The following is a 15,937-nucleotide window of genomic DNA, read 5'->3' on the forward strand; positions in this document are numbered from 1 at the left end:
ATTGTGTGAGTAACAACTCCAAACTCTCCGCCACTCTCCGCCACTCTCCTTACTCCGTGACCCTCCCATCTTAGGGACGACTCAGCACATTTGTGATGAGGATGTCCGCCGCTTGCGAGGAAGATCTGAGGGTTCCGCGGACAGTAAATTGATTTTTTTCTCTGTCTTCCTCTCTCTCCCGTGTGTGGAGAATGGCAGCTAAAAATATCCCGGAGATGTTAGGATGAACAGGTTGTTGTTGTTTAGCTGAAACTTAAAGACCCGCGGAAAGATGCTCGGCTGTAGGACATTTTAATTCTCCTCACAGACAAAGTTCGACTGGAGCAGGAAAGAAAAAGAAAGGATCCGTCAGTGCTGATTTCTGTGGTTCATTCCGACCTACGTAGAGAACAGAGAGCAACAGACGAGCTTGGAAGCAGCTTGTTGATGGCACTGCGCACCGGGAGGACTTGGTTTGGGCAGGTCTTGCGCAGGGTCTCTCGGCTGCAAGGCTCCTGGTCCAGGCGCTCGAGCAGTCTCTTGTGTCTCTCCACGAACCAGGAGCAGGATTTGGGCTTCTGCCACCGGGATCACAACAAGGCGGGGGGCTCCAACTCCGGCGTTCACCGGAGCGCACCTTTCCGCGCCTCCGCCTCCAGGCGCTGTCCACACGGCTATCCCCACGCTTGCTGCGTCTTCCCGGAGAATCCGAGGGGACATGAGCCCCTCGGTCGCCGGTTCCTGTTGGCCATGAAGCGGCAAAACGTGCGGACCCTGTCCCTGATCATTTGCACGTTTACATACCTGCTCGTCGGGGCCGCTGTCTTTGACGCCCTGGAGTCCGACTTCGAGATGCGTGAAAAAGAGCAGCTGGAAGCCGAGGAGAAGCGTCTCCAGGGGAAATATAACATCAGCGAGGATGATTACCGCAAACTGGAGAGCATCATCATGGAGGCTGAGCCCCACAGAGCCGGGGTGCAGTGGAAATTCGCAGGGTCATTTTACTTTGCCATCACGGTGATAACCACCATAGGTAAGCCTAAACTCTAACATGTGTATAAATCTTTACAGGCTCACTGTGATCTTTGACGAGGACAGTTACATTTTTAGGGCGATAAAGCGGGCTGTCAGCAACAATTAGGGGAGAGCAGGAACATATTTACAGCACACGTCTGTAGGTAAAGTTTTAAGCAACATGTTGCAGCACTCGCTCCCTGCTCCAAAGGGAACTGCGCGGTGAGAATGGAGCTTTGTGTGTCATCAGCCTCGTGAGATTTAAGCTCCTGAACATCACCTGTAGGTTAAATTACGCAAAAGAATGACGTAGCGTGATGTGCTCGAGTGCACTGTGGAAACATACATCATTTTTTTTCGTTCAGCTGCACAATTTGAACTTTTAACGATGCGTCACCAGGAAAGTCTGACAGAGCAGATCGAGCTCAGGCTGTGAGACACCCCGAGACTGATCCTGTGAGGCCGGAGAGACAAAGCTGTGGCTGGAAGAAGAGCAGCGGGCGGTGTGTTGGTGCTGAAAGAGACAGTTCCTCTGAGTGCAGCCGCAGGCAGGACGAGAGTTCAGCAACTGAAACCTGACGTCACTCCAAGAGATCCTGCTCAGATCCTGCTTTTAAAAAGAAACTGTGTGTTTTGTCCCTGTGGTTATATTTACATTAAGTTTAATGGCTTTCCACAAGAACAAAAAAAAAGGGACAGTGAACACTTTGCTCCAACTTGGCTACAAATGAAGACAGCTGCAGGGCCCGCCTGTGGGCACAAACCATCCCACTTTCCTTCAATTCCTTGCATTTATTTTTATGAGTCTCCTAAAATGCAACATACATCACAACAGTCTGACGCCACTGGCTCTGACGCATGTGCGTCATAAAGGTTTATTTCAAGCTGGCAAGGAGGGGTAAACCCAGTTTGTCTTTGTTTACGCTCCACCGGCGGAGTGCATTTTAGTAATGCATTTTTAGTAATCATACTAACCAAAATGTCAGATTGAAGTGACTTGTAATTAATTGGATTAATTGAAATGAACTCAGCAAAATAATAAAATAGAACAAATCCGACTTTTTAATCAGCCCAGATTGGGATTGTAAAAAGTCCGAAACTCGAAAACGAACTTCTTTTTACGCAGAGGTCACAGAGACTCGACATGGTGTTATTCAAGATGATTTTCTTATGGGGAGGAGGACTAATGCACTAGGCTCATAGCTGGCCAGGCAACACCTAAAAGAGACACCAGCACGGCGCAGTGAAGGTGGATCTACTTTTGTTTCCAGGCTACAACGAGAGCCATTGTAATATTTACGTCGGGTGAAGTGGCCACATTTACTGCAGCTCTGTGGGAGACAGCGCTCTTTATGCGTTATCATACTCTTAAGTTCCAACAGTTTAGAGGACAGCCCAACTTTTCTTTCTCTTTTCCCCCCTTTGCAACATGTGAAGGTCTGACCTTTAGTTGGCTTCCTGGTGTGACGCGTTAAACTGAGGAAGAGGATGGGATTAGACACACAATTGCTTTGAGTCCACTTGTGCAGGATGGGAATTATATTATTGTATCAGCCTGCAGAAAAGAAAGAGACGAGAAAAGAACACTGTCCAAAAAGTTATTGATTGCAAGAGCTTCCTTTCATTTTAGAAACGCACCACAAAGATAAAGCTGACACAGTCAGGCCGTTCTGCAAAATGTCGTTAAAATCAGCATTGACTTATATTTGCGGAGCTCTAATGTAAAACATCAGGCGAACAGAGCATTCAGCGGGACTTCAGTTTGATTATTCATTTACAGGTACATTAAAAAAAAGAAGGATACAGATAAATTTTCTTCTCTTAGACCCCCCCCCCCCCCCCCCTCCCACCACCTTGTTTTTTATTTTAAAGGATTAGTTTAGCGTTAGTCTTGTGATGGTTTTGTTGTTTTCACCACGATAAACCACAAAACAACAATAAACTGACTTCACTAACAAGTACTGTATGTGTACTTCACACCTGCCATATATTACTCATATTTAAATAGGAAGGCTTCTTGAAATCAGATTGGATTTATTTGCACTTTAGATGACATATGTAAATATATTCTATTCTATTCTATTCTATTCTATTCTATTCTAAATTCATGCAGTACTGTGCAAAAGCTTTTTCATATTTTACAGTTCGACTTTCAAGGGGTCAGACTTTCTTGAATCTTTCTGAAAGTGCTCTTGAGCAAAAGTCCTCCAGCCTTTCTGAAGGTCTTTCAAAGTGTTTCTTTTGATTATAAGATGAACACAAGAGACAACTTAGCAAAGTACACAACGTGCTCCTGTTTCTTTTGTTGAATCTATAGAAAATGCCAAAGATCACTCAGTTTAAATGGAATACAAAAGTACTTTTGCACCAGAAACTGGACAAGTGAAGGGCAAAAGAAGAAGCATCAGACCTAAAAAATTATATACAGCAGATGAACAGTGTTTGAAAGTCATGCCCTTAAGAAGCAGGAAAACTAAATGAAAGAGCTGACACAAAACCTGACACATACATCTGGTCCTCCAGTTCATCTACTGTAAACTGGTGGCTGTCAAAAACCCATGGTTAAGGAAGGGCAACGGGGAGAAAAGGGTGATGTCTGCCAAATTACATAAGAACCAAACAGAAAATCAGCTGCAACAGGTCACATGGACTGATGAATCCTAATTTGACATTCTTGATTCAAACCCTCATCAGCATGTAAGCAGGAGGTCAGGTACAACAGTGGCTTTAACTTCATTTTTCAGCATGACAATCATCCCAAACTGCACTACCAGTGGTGTAAAAGCACACCTGGACAGTAAAACACAAGGGAACAGTGTGGATTGGATTGACCTCCACAGAGGATCCACCTCAATGTTATTCAAGCATTGTGGGTTTTCTTGAAAGAAAAACAAAAGACAGTCGACATCCAAAGAAGAGCTTTGAAAGTCATTCAAGAGGCCTGGAGAATTATTCTTACTTAAAGAAATTACAGGAAAATTTGGCTGAGAGAGTCGAGGCAGCGTTGAAGAATAAAGATGACGGACTTTCAAGAGCAAGTGAGAATTGCACATTTGCTGCTTTTGTTTTATCTACTGTATCTACATTTATGTTTGCTATAACTCACTGCACCAATTTTCCATTTTTATAGTAAAAAATTTTTAAAAATGTAGGTGGAACCAAGACTTTTTTCACAGTACTGCATAATATATATAAATGATTAACATAACCAATATGATGTAGTGTATTTACTGGCATGGTACCCTGATATTTACCTTTTTTAAAAAAAAAAAAAAATTGTGTCAAATTAATGAAGGTAATTAAAATTTGTTTCCAGAATTTCTAAGGGTCATATATCTGATCTCTCTGTGCCACAGAGCTCCTCTCTGGGGTTGCCATGTTAGTGCTTGTTTTTGTGTCAAATATGTCTCAATCCAGCATTAAAAAAGGATACTAAAACAAATGCACTAATCCATCTGATTTACTGAAAACCACCAAACAGCTGTCTCAAGACATCATTTTTATGTTAAAAATTAGTCATCCACCCAATGATTGAATGGTCCTAAAATGTACATCTGACCTGAAAGCAAACGACTCTGTGCTTTAGAGCACAAGCCTGCAAGATCACCAAACTTTGCTTTTTCATCAAGCAAGAGAGTTCTTCTTCTTCTCTGAGAAAAAACAAAACAAAAAACAACGATGAAGCACAGACTGGACAAAATGGACAAAGACAGTTTTCATTAGATGAAACCGTCACCTGGTCATAGCGAAGTTCAGTGAGTTTGATATGTTCAATACTCTCAATGATATTACAGTAGGTTTTAGTCAGATGGCATTTATTTTCTTGGTGCCTTGGGGACACTGTACAACTGGAAAGTCAAGGCAATCACAGAAAAGTGTCTTGATGTGAGTTTGATATCTTTTTTGGTGATTTTCCAGCCACTTCAGACTTCATAAGGTTTCATCTGACACCCCAAGTAGGTTAAATCTTACTTGTGGGTTGTATTTGACCCAGCCGTTTGTGCCTTTAGGCAGTGGAGCTTTGATTTTTCTTTTCTCTCTCTGATTTGATGAGTTCGCTCAATGATTGGATGGCACGCTCAAAAATAACATTCATCTGACAGTGGGAACTTTAATTCTTACACTCCTACCTATTCTCAGAAATAATGAAACCCGTTTTGTTTTTCCAGTCATTATTTCAGCCGCTAAAAGTGGAAGTAGTTTTGTGTGAAATGAAACTGCTGCAAAGATAAGGGACCAATTTGGGCTGTGTCAACTATGAGCTGTTTGTGGAAGCTAATTAAATTCAGTGTGAACGCGAGGGACTATGCAAGTGAGGTACAAAGATCCCTATTAAGATATGTGGTACTACACGTTGTTTTTCTTGGTTATACACATATACAGGGGTATAAAACACACACTATACACCGAATATCACATGACCGTATCGACAAGACAGGCTACCATCTTACTGTAAAACCTGCCAGCATTCAGCCAAGTACATTCATCATTGGCTCACTATAAATCTTTAAAGATCTTTCTATTAATATCGATGCATACGCCATGAGTCCAACTGCATCACATACTCATTGGTGATAAAGTAAAAGAATCTCCCATAAAGTGAAGTGAATAAATATTATATAAAACTATATACTGTATTTACTACATAAATCCCAAAATAATGTAGTAATTTAATTTTGTTTTTTAAAAGAAAAATCTAGTTTTAAAGGAAAAATAATTACTTCAGTATTGATCATCATTTAGAAAAAGTGTTTTGGTTACCATGAGCGAACAAACAAGCTGTGGGAGGGCCGCTGCAAAGAAACCAAAGCAATTAACCTTCTCACGTTTGGATTTTATATTAAAAATAAATTCCTGAGATAAATTGAGATACATTGCCAATTCCCAGGTTACTGAACCTTTCATAAAATAAAAAAAGAGGGAAATTGATTGTATAAGTTTTAATTTGTATCATTTTTTCATTGTTTTTTGTCTCAAACAACAAAAACATATAAGCCTGTTAGGATAGATGCTGTAGAGGTCTAAAAACTCAGGTATCAAATATGATATACTTGGAGTTATAGGGTCAAAACTGGATAGATACAGTTTTTAATAGAGTTAACAATGACCAGTGTGAATGCAGTTCAGTTCAAATGCTACTGAAAATTCTTTACTGTAACAGCAGCAGTGGTAACAGGAGTTGGAGATAGTAGTTGTGGTAATAACAGGGAGAGCTGCAGGATGAAAAACCCTGAATGTCAGGGCTGCACTTTAAATTAAGGATGTATACTTAATATACTTACAGATGATTTTTTTTTAAAATCTGGTCTATCGTCTACATCTGGAAGCCTCACCTGGGCGTGCCTTAGGCCCAGGAAAAGTTATAGTGCAAGTCTGTGATCAGAAGCTGATTCTTATTACCATCATACTCCTGATCATGAGAGAAAAGGCCAGAGGCCTGAAACTGTAGCCCAGCTGTGATGATGTTAGTGCAGGTCTCAGCCTTAGTATGTATAAAGGCCCTGAGATGACTTTTGTCGTGATTTGCAGCTTTATAAATAAAACTGAATTGACTTGACTGTCAGAGCAGCTGTCTTGAGGGGCCCATCTCGGCTGCCAGGATGAAGCTGTAAGCACTCTGCACAGCACCCCTCGATTCAGACCGGCCTGCAAGTTCACTCTATTTATTTCTCATGATTAATTGCTCCAAATGTGATGACAGCATGTGGCGAGCGCGAAGTGTTCTCGCCGAAACTCTGCTCAGAGGGAGAAGAGCAACAACAGCGTGCTATAGTGAGCATATACACCTGCCTCATGTTGCCAGGAGACTAAAGACAGCTTAAAAGGTGAAAGTCATCTCTGCCAAATGTCTGGAAATATCAACATTTGTCTATACAGTGGATATGAACAGTTCAGGGTATGACTGAAAACTGTCACCAGTTATATTTTTGGACAGTGACTCAAACTGTAACAAAATTCTTGTCAACATTAATGCGCCACATATGGTGTAATTATTCACTGTGTCCTGTTATGATGTGCCAAAACATTATCAAAGTGTTCCATGACACCCAGTCTAATAAAGGTTTATCAGTGTGAGCACCACTTTAAACCCTAATTACATTTCAAACAAAAACACAATGCTTTATAATCGAATATAAAATAAGGTCTTATAACTCAAATTAAAGATTTTTCAATCTCCTCTTTTACAGTTTGAACCATCAAAACTACAATTCATATTACATAAACAATATCAGCCAAATGTAAGAGAAAATAATGACGAAATCAGAGTAACATATTAGCAATTAGCATGATAGCATATGATTAGCATGAGTTAATCAAATTTGATTAGCACGAGCTAATCAAAAACGAGCATCTAGAGCAATGAGTCTTTTAGCTCTATCCTACATTATAGTCAGAGATCAGCATGATAAACAAATAAAGGTATTCATCCTTTAAGCTGATTGTAAAAAATAAATTGAGCAAGTAGAACAAGCATGCTAACAGAAATTTCCACATCCAACGATGCTTTAGCTTAAATCTATAATTAGCAAACCTAAATGCATGTATAAAAACTAAACAGATGAAACAGTAATAATTAATGTGGGGGCTCATCTGGGAGAGATTTTTATTCCTTCTTTAGATTATTTAACTGCTTTTATTTGTATAAAATGGCTAACAGGAAGAGTAGACTGAGAACCTTTATTAGTTAGCATAACACACAGCTTCTGTAAAAGCTCTATGTTGTGCTCTAGGTGTTTAGGCCTGCCAGGGCTACACAGTATAGTAGTACCCTGCGCTACAGACAAGTTTAGCTATGAAAAAACCTCCAGCGGCTTCATGGACTAGCTGCGCTCAAACACTGCTGTTTAGTGCCGAGCAGGAAGTCAGTGTTTACAGGTTTGTAGGGTTTTCCCCAGCGCTAACCCTTTTCACCTTAAATACAGTTTTGTGTAGCACCAGTAACTTACAAATGTTGACCGTTGCAGCTGAGAAGTACTCTGTAGTAACACGTTATTATTGTTACTGTCCACAGAGATACAAGGCTAGTAGAACCTAAGGGGAATAACTTAACAGGATTCAATAGTGAAACTGTGAAAGCCTATTTTCAGAAAAGTCAAGTGAAATGCTTTTATTTTGTAGTGCTCCATAAGTGAGTTGTGTCCTCGTAGATAAATTCATCACCCGTCCTTTCTAATGAAAGCTCTTTGTGAAGATGAGTCAGATGCTGCGTCTCTGTTGGAGCTATTGTGCCAGTCACAGTTTCCATTACACTGCAAAGCAACTGGCACTTCCAGCACACGTCTCCTTGCAGGCTTTGTGAACCTGTGCTCACTTACTGAGGCCGGTTTATGTAGCAGTCCACTCACATAGAGTACTTTATGAGGCCACCTGTTTAAAACAAGTCTTTATGGACTGTAAGGTTTTTATAATATCTATAAATGATCTAATGGTAGAAAAGTAGTGTGTAAATATTAACTGATTGTCAATATAAGTCATACTGTTTTTACTGAATAAGCTGAGCTGGTCATGGTGTGTATGACTTATATAGATGGTATATGCTTGGGCGAGGAAGGCATATTACATGTAATTGACATGCAATATGCAGATGTGTTAGGATCCATTTACATTTACACGTCCACTGATTGGTGTGATACTGCAGTCGGGCTACAAGCTGCTAAAAACAGCTTTTTGCTCGTCATCCTCTGGTTTGATAATAAACACTGTAATCTTGACAGGAATTGTTAGGTAGAGTCCTGGCAAAGTGAAGCATGCAGACAGTGATTGTTGTGTGTTTGTGTGTGTGTGAGATGGGCTGGAGGGTCAGTCCGGTAAGAGCTAAATACAGATTCAATTGTCCAACATGGACAATCTGTATGCACCTCAAGGACTGATAGGAGAGCTGGACATACAATGTATATTTTACATCACTGTTCAACTTTGCTTTTCTTGGCTGGCAGTGGTGCAGCAGTTACTGCACCTCATGCTGTGCAGGTAAAATAAACACAGAGTCTTATATGAATTTTCTTGATGCCATTATGAGCTGGAAAACCACGACTTTCACATTACTTTGCATAGACACATAAATCAAGGACACCGGATTAGATGATTTCCTCTCTCAAGCAGTGCATGATGGAGTATACAGTGTATTTTAAATCCAGGTGATTTGCTTATTAATAATACAAGACACTGAGCAGCACGTTTATAATGATTAATAGCACATTATGGTACAATTAAGGATATGAATAAAGGCTTAAATTAAAAATGCCATAGTGTTGGTTTTTTTTACTGATTCGGCAAGACTTTAGTTGTCATCAATCCAAACAACTGACTAATTCATTTTTTAACCTAAAGCTCTCTTCTCAGATCATTTAAGAAGCAATGGAACAAAAATAACCACATTTCTATTCTGTAAAAGTGTACTTAATCTTCTCAGTCCTATAAGTAATCATTGTGACGTGTGTTAGTGGATATTTTTTAGACCTTTTTCCTGAACCACGAGGTTCAGCTCGGAGTTGGTTTCATCTTAAGAATTTAAACTAAAATGTGTCAACGACTGGCACAAAATATTACACAGACAAATGATTACTGCCTGGGATCGGGTCTACTTTTTCCCCTGTAATTTTGTTTGAGAACACACACCTCAGACTCTGATATACAGGGTGGGCCATTTATATGGATACACCATAATAACATGGGAACGGTTGGTGATGTTAAAGTCCTGTTTGTGGCTCATTAGTATATGTGAGGGGGCAAACTCCTCAAGATGGGTGGTGACCATGGTGGCCATTTAGAAGTCGGCCATCTTGGATACAACTTTTGTTTTTTTCAATAGGAAGAGGGCCATGTGACACATCAAACTTATTGGTAATGTCACAAGAAAAACAATGGTGTGCTTGGTTTTAACGTAACTTTGAAACCAAGCAAATAAATATATTTACTTAGAAAATTGTTGACATGTTCAATACTTATTTACACCCCCCTCCAACCACACACACACAAACAAATGCTATGTGTTACTTCATCACCTGTAAAATGTTTAAAATGACTATCAGTGTTTGCCGTGTCACCAATGTCATAACACGGGCACAGAATATTTAAATGTACGATACTGAGTTCAATGAGACGATCCTCTCATATTTGTAAGAAATAATGTAGCATTTGCATCTGGAATGTGAAGTAACAATGTTCAGATTTTTTTCTTTGATTTTTTTAAATAGTATTTTAATTGAACAACACTGATCTAAAGAACGAGCAAGGCTTTTGCTACATGATTCTTCTGTTGTTATCCCCTTGGCTACAGCGTTACAGTACCTGGGTACATCCAGCAAGTTCTATCAATGATTAATGTCCTCTGAGGTTTTCTCACTTGATACTTTCTTTCATCCCCAGTATACATGATCAAAACGATGCTGTGAATTACAGCCAGTCTGTTTGCCAGCTGATAGCTGTAATTCCTCATTATGTTGGCAGAATTTATACTTGCCACTCCTCTGAAAACAAGAAAGTTGTTAATATAGTGTCTGACTCACTGAAAAATAACTTGAGCCGCTTACCCTAGCTGCACTTTGTAGCAAGTAGATTATTTTCACTTTGCTAGAGTGTCCTACCGGGAGCTTGATGGAGGTCTCCACGCAGATCGATGGGAATGTGTTTCTGTGGTGCTGATGCTCACTGTGGGAGTCACTCACTCCGGAGCCGGTTGGTCTGTTTTCAACGCTCAGAGGGTAAACTGTTTGCATGAGGTCCCTCTGTGCAGCCCAGTTTGGCCCTGTGACTTCATCCTAAAAATAAATAAACAGATAAATAAAAAGATATAAAGGAGTGTAACATGCCCAGTCTGCTTATTTGTAAGAAGTGCTTCTCAGCCTGTGATAACAGCAGAATTTTCTCAGTTGCTGAAGAGAGATTTTCTAAACCTCAATGTTGCACTAAAGATAAAAGTGAAGCTATCTGTGCTTTTGTCAAGCATGACTTGGTGCATGCCTGTGTAGGGGTCTTTCGGGTCCAATTGGATTCATTTCCACAATTGTATGATGAAATTTCATGGACGGTAAGGCTGTTTTGCTAAGGTGAGCAGAGCTAATAAGAAGGTGGTGTGTTTCCAGGTTAACAAACGTAACAAAAACCTACGTTTAGAGTCTGGATAGAGGTGGTTTAATCTACTAATCTACTAAACTAATCTGCAAAACCATTCCCTTTTTTTTGGGGGGGGGGGACACACACTACTGTTGTTGCCTCTCCAGTGCATCTGTTGTCCCTTTCCCTCATATCCAGAGCAGGTGAAATTGATTAAAAACTGGATATTCCTGAAGTTTACTAATGCATGGTACCAGTGCAAACTGGTATCCTGATTGTGGATGGATGAAAAAAAGAAAAACAAAACTAAGATAAATCACATAATTTACGCCTGATGCTACAGTATTGTAGTCTTATTTAAAAAACTATGCAAGATGCTGTTGTAATTGCTGACTTTGTGCTTTTAGTTCTTCCAAAGAGATATCTACCTCACAAGAGCAATATGCTTGCGGCTGAGGTAAGCAACATCTAGCTACAGCAGCAGCAGAAGAAGCTATGAAACGTAGGTAGTCTGAGAAAAACAAGCAGAACAGATTCTATTTCAAGCTTCAGTGCCCTGTGCTGTTCTTTCTCCCCATTAAACCACTGATTTCATCCATCACAACACTGTCAGTGCATGTAGACAGCATTTTATAAGCATGTTCTCATTGTGTGAAGAGAGAAACCTATACTATAGATATAGATATATGTGTGTGTGTGTGTGTGTTCACATCCCCCAGGGAGGGAGCCCTGCTCTCACAGCCAGAGTCTCTCGGTGTTGCGATGACTGGTTGTTCCACTCCAGCACTGACGAAACAGAGCGCAGAGCGCCTCACTCAGACTCGAGTGTGGTTCGGTGAGCTGTTGCTTGATGAACCGTAGTGGCTCTTTGTTGCAGAGGGGCACTGAGTCCAGGTGGCGGCCTTCTTAGGCAGCTTACAAGAGGAGCCATGCTGAATGAAAATGGGAGAATGTGGGCGTGAGGAAAAATGTAGCTGGTATATAAAGTTTAACAAACACAGCTTTTACTTTCTTCTCATGTGTGTATGGGGTTAATATGAAATTCCAGTTGCTTGTCAAAAATGACCAGAAACAATCAAACAAACCAAAAAATCTCACGTGTTTGCTCTTGTTACACCAGGATTAATAAATAGTAATAAATAGCGCAGGACCTTTTACCATCATCACATAAGACTCCAGGATCAAATGCCAACTTCAATACATATATTACTTAACTTTTTATATAACATAACTAAACTGCAGTGGGGTTTGCTTATAAATTATACAAAATAATATCAATGCGGAGATGCATAACCACAGGTCAGTATTTCTTCAAGCATTAATTCTGGGTTATGTCACATACAGCAAGTTACAAAGACAAAGCAAAGTTAAAGGTTTCAAGAGAGACCGCACTGTATCATCTGTTGGCACAAGAACAGACTGTGGGACATTTAAATTGATGCTTCGTGCTGTTTAATATATGAGGAATGCCTCTCAATAGATAATCAGTACAACTTCAAAACTTGAAATACTTCTGCCTTCTGACTCATGAGCATCGTGGCTGTAAGCAGAAGTGAACATCAAAAATCTGATAGTTGTCTGCCAACAATTCAATGTAATTTATTTATACAGCGCCAATCACAACAACAGTCACCTCAAGGCACTTTATATTGTAAGGTAAATCCCACAATAATACATACAGAGAGAACTCCTGCTCAGTGGATATTTTCTCTTTTTCAGACCATTCTCTGTAAACCCTAGAGATGGTTCTGTGGGAAAATCCCAGTAGATTGTTTCTGAAGTACCCAGTCCAGCCCATCTATTCAATTCAATTCAATTCAATTTTATTTATATAGCTCCAAATCACAACAAAAGTCGCCTCAAGGCGCTTCATAGATACAGAGAAACACCCAACAATCATATGACCCCCTATGAGCAAGCACTTTGGCGACAGTGGGAAGGAAAAACTCCCTTTTAACAGGAAGAAACCTCCAGCAGGGGCGGCTATCTGCCGTGAATGGCTGGGGAGAGAGAAGGAAGACAGGATAACAGATTTGCTGTGGAAGAGAGCTAACACTCAGTGAGGTGACAGTGAGGCCTGAAGGAGCCCAGCATGTCTGGCCAGAAAACAGAGATTTGACACAATACAGGAAATATCTGCAACTGATAAACATTTTAGTAACTCAAAGCAACTACTTGCTTAAAAATAAATCTAAGAGTAAGCTGGTACTCACTGAAGAGCTTCTGTGTTTGCAGTCGTTGACCTGTCAGCATGCTGTAACATTACAATTAATTTTGTCTGTGCATTTATGTGCTCCCTGTCAATAAAATCTGGAGCTGATACATGCAGACAATCCCAAAAACTGAAAACTGGCACAAAAATGGCTACTTTTAGCTCTTTCCAAAAGCACGTGAATCCCCAAAGAGTCCAGTGTTGAAAATGCTCAACTCAACAGCATCAAAAAGCACATAACCGGTACATGCTTGGGCCTCTGTGGATACATCAGAACAAAGACGATGTGCTCTGTTTTTTATGCTGCAATAGGTTTATTAAAACAAGGTGTTATTGTCTGTTTAAGCTGCAGGTTAACAGTTGTCTCCACCTAAATGATCACATTACCTGGCTTGTTGACTTGCTATCAATAACTAATCTAGGTTGCACTACACACACTGTAACCAACACTTATAGCTTAATACAATGTTACAAGTTCTGTTCGACCTTCCAAGGTGTTTTTTTCCCATCTTTAGCTGGTGTTCAAGTGAATTTGCAAGTCAAATATGTTTATCTGATTTGTGATTCTACAACACAACAGGTCGCACGTTACTGCTGTCGCATTCTTCCTTCATGCTGAATGACCAGAGTGTCGTCGAACCTTTTGAAAATGATGAGCATTTCAGTAGCAACAAATGAGCGTGCACAGGAAATCTGTGGGATGGTCAGTAGGAGTTATCCAAAACGTTTTCTGTCCTAAAGTGCGTTACACTGAGAGGTTCCTGTGAACGTCATCACCTGAATCCAAGTCGTATTTCCCAGCAGTCTGGGATTAGAGTGGACTGTGCAACAAAGATCTGACATTTAGCTCACGTCATCCTTTGGCTGCTGGTTGCATTCTGATCCACTATGGCCGCCCCAGGCTGTGAGTCAGCATGGCATACTATACAGCTGCCAAACTGCTGGGTGTTCCTGCTTGCAGCTCAGACACAAAGAACGTTTACTTCTCATCCTATTGTTATGTTCCTGAAGTCTCTGACATGTAATTCCTATAAAGGGCCTGCGTATAACACTGCACAGGTATCTTATGTAATTTCTCAGCACATACATTGAGAGCGCCGATGACCAATGCTACTCCACCTGCTGTTAATTCTCTCCCGCTGGACCCTGACAGTCATCTTCACTATGCTGCTCTGCACTGTAATACACTCCCACATGGTCTTATCACAACCACTTTATTCCATCTGTAGAAAGAGTGGGAGTGTGTGGTCTCCCGTATGAGTTATTGCCACGGAACAGCAGCATGAAATCGGCGTCGGTGGCTTGCGCACAGTGTGTGGTCCGCTAGTGTTTTTGATACACGAGTAGTGCCTCTGATACTAAATGTGGGACCCCCAGAGGGTGAAATACAAATACAGTGTAAAAACACAGTGACGGTAGAGTTACACAGGTTGGAAAAAACAAATAAAGCAGCGTGGCGTGGGCTCTAATTCTCACAGTATCGCCTGCATTATAAACCACAAACAGTGTGGGTGCATGTGAACTTATTTTGCTCTGAATTGTAGGACTAATAAGGTCATACTACTTTAATTTAACAATGAAAAGGAATTAACACGGTGCTGCACTGATTACGCAACGCACACTTTTAGAGAGCGCTGAAAAATTATGCACGCAGGTGGCCGGCCTTACAATCCAGTCAGCCGCATGAAGAAACGTGAGTGCGTCCCATAGAAACAGCTGGCATTTCAGGCAAATTATCCATGAACACCTCATTGATAGAGCGCCTCTACGTAAATGTGGTGCATTTGAGCAACATTATAAGGAAAATGGTGTCTTCTATCATTCCTGGCAAATGGCAAAATATGTTTTGTGGAAAAATGGAGTTCACGCTTCCCATCAAAAGATGGCAAAACTTCTTGTGAGTGTTTGTCTCATACGTTGAAATATTCTCTCCTTATAAAACAGAACTGAATGAACTCTGTTTAAAATTCACATCACTTCAATATGCAATCTGGACTCATGCTCATCCCTGCTCCAATTTTTTGTACTCAGTATGAGTCACAGTTTTTTTGTTGTTTACCTTTTACCGGGCCTTGGTGCAGCCCCCTCAGGTCATCCTCCGTCTGAAACAAGCCATCTTAGCTCCTTTCTCTCTCGCTTTAAGCCTGCTTTTCCTAGATCAGAAAAAATGTGTGCATATTCTGACCTACATACAAATATAAACTCATGCAACTCATTGTCCTGTTCAAGAAACCAGTTTGAGGTGATTCAAGATTTGCGATACGCTGTGTTATCCAGCTGGAATCAGCCATCAGACGATGTCTACACTGTCGGTATAAATGGATGAACATGAATAATGCTCAGTTTCTACTAAGGGGTCAAAGCGTGCCGGGAAAAGGTCTGCCATGGTATTACACCAGCACAATGCTTCCATATTATTTAAGCCAAATTCTGACCTTACCGACTGAATGTCACAGCAGGAATCGAGACTCATCAGAACGAGCAAAGATTTTACAATCTTCTATTGTCCAATTTTTGATGGGGCCATGTGAACTGTGGTGTAAATTTCCTGTAGCTGAGAGGACTGGCACCGGATGTGGTCTTGTGCTGCAGGTTTGACACGTGCATTTAGAAATACTTTGTCTTTGATGTAATGAGTGGTAATTTCAGTCCCTGTTGCTTTCTTATCAGCTCAGA

The 15,937-nt window shown here is 40.6% G+C and overlaps 1 protein-coding gene across 1 annotated transcript in view; it reads left to right on the forward strand.

Moving 5' to 3' along the window:
• The first annotated feature begins 236 nt into the window (after positions 1-236).
• The window catches only part of kcnk9 (potassium channel, subfamily K, member 9), a 48,780-nt gene continuing 33,079 nt past the window's right edge, over positions 237-15,937 (forward strand). The window contains exon 1 of the mRNA XM_006795261.3: positions 237-1,012. Coding sequence (XP_006795324.1) covers positions 427-1,012 — 586 coding nt within the window. The 5' untranslated portion in view covers positions 237-426. The remainder of the gene's footprint in view (positions 1,013-15,937) is intronic.

Source organism: Neolamprologus brichardi, chromosome 22 (genome assembly GCF_056152115.1).
Source record: "Neolamprologus brichardi isolate AB-2024 chromosome 22, ASM5615211v1, whole genome shotgun sequence".
In the NCBI taxonomy this organism is placed as follows: domain Eukaryota; kingdom Metazoa; phylum Chordata; class Actinopteri; order Cichliformes; family Cichlidae; genus Neolamprologus; species Neolamprologus brichardi.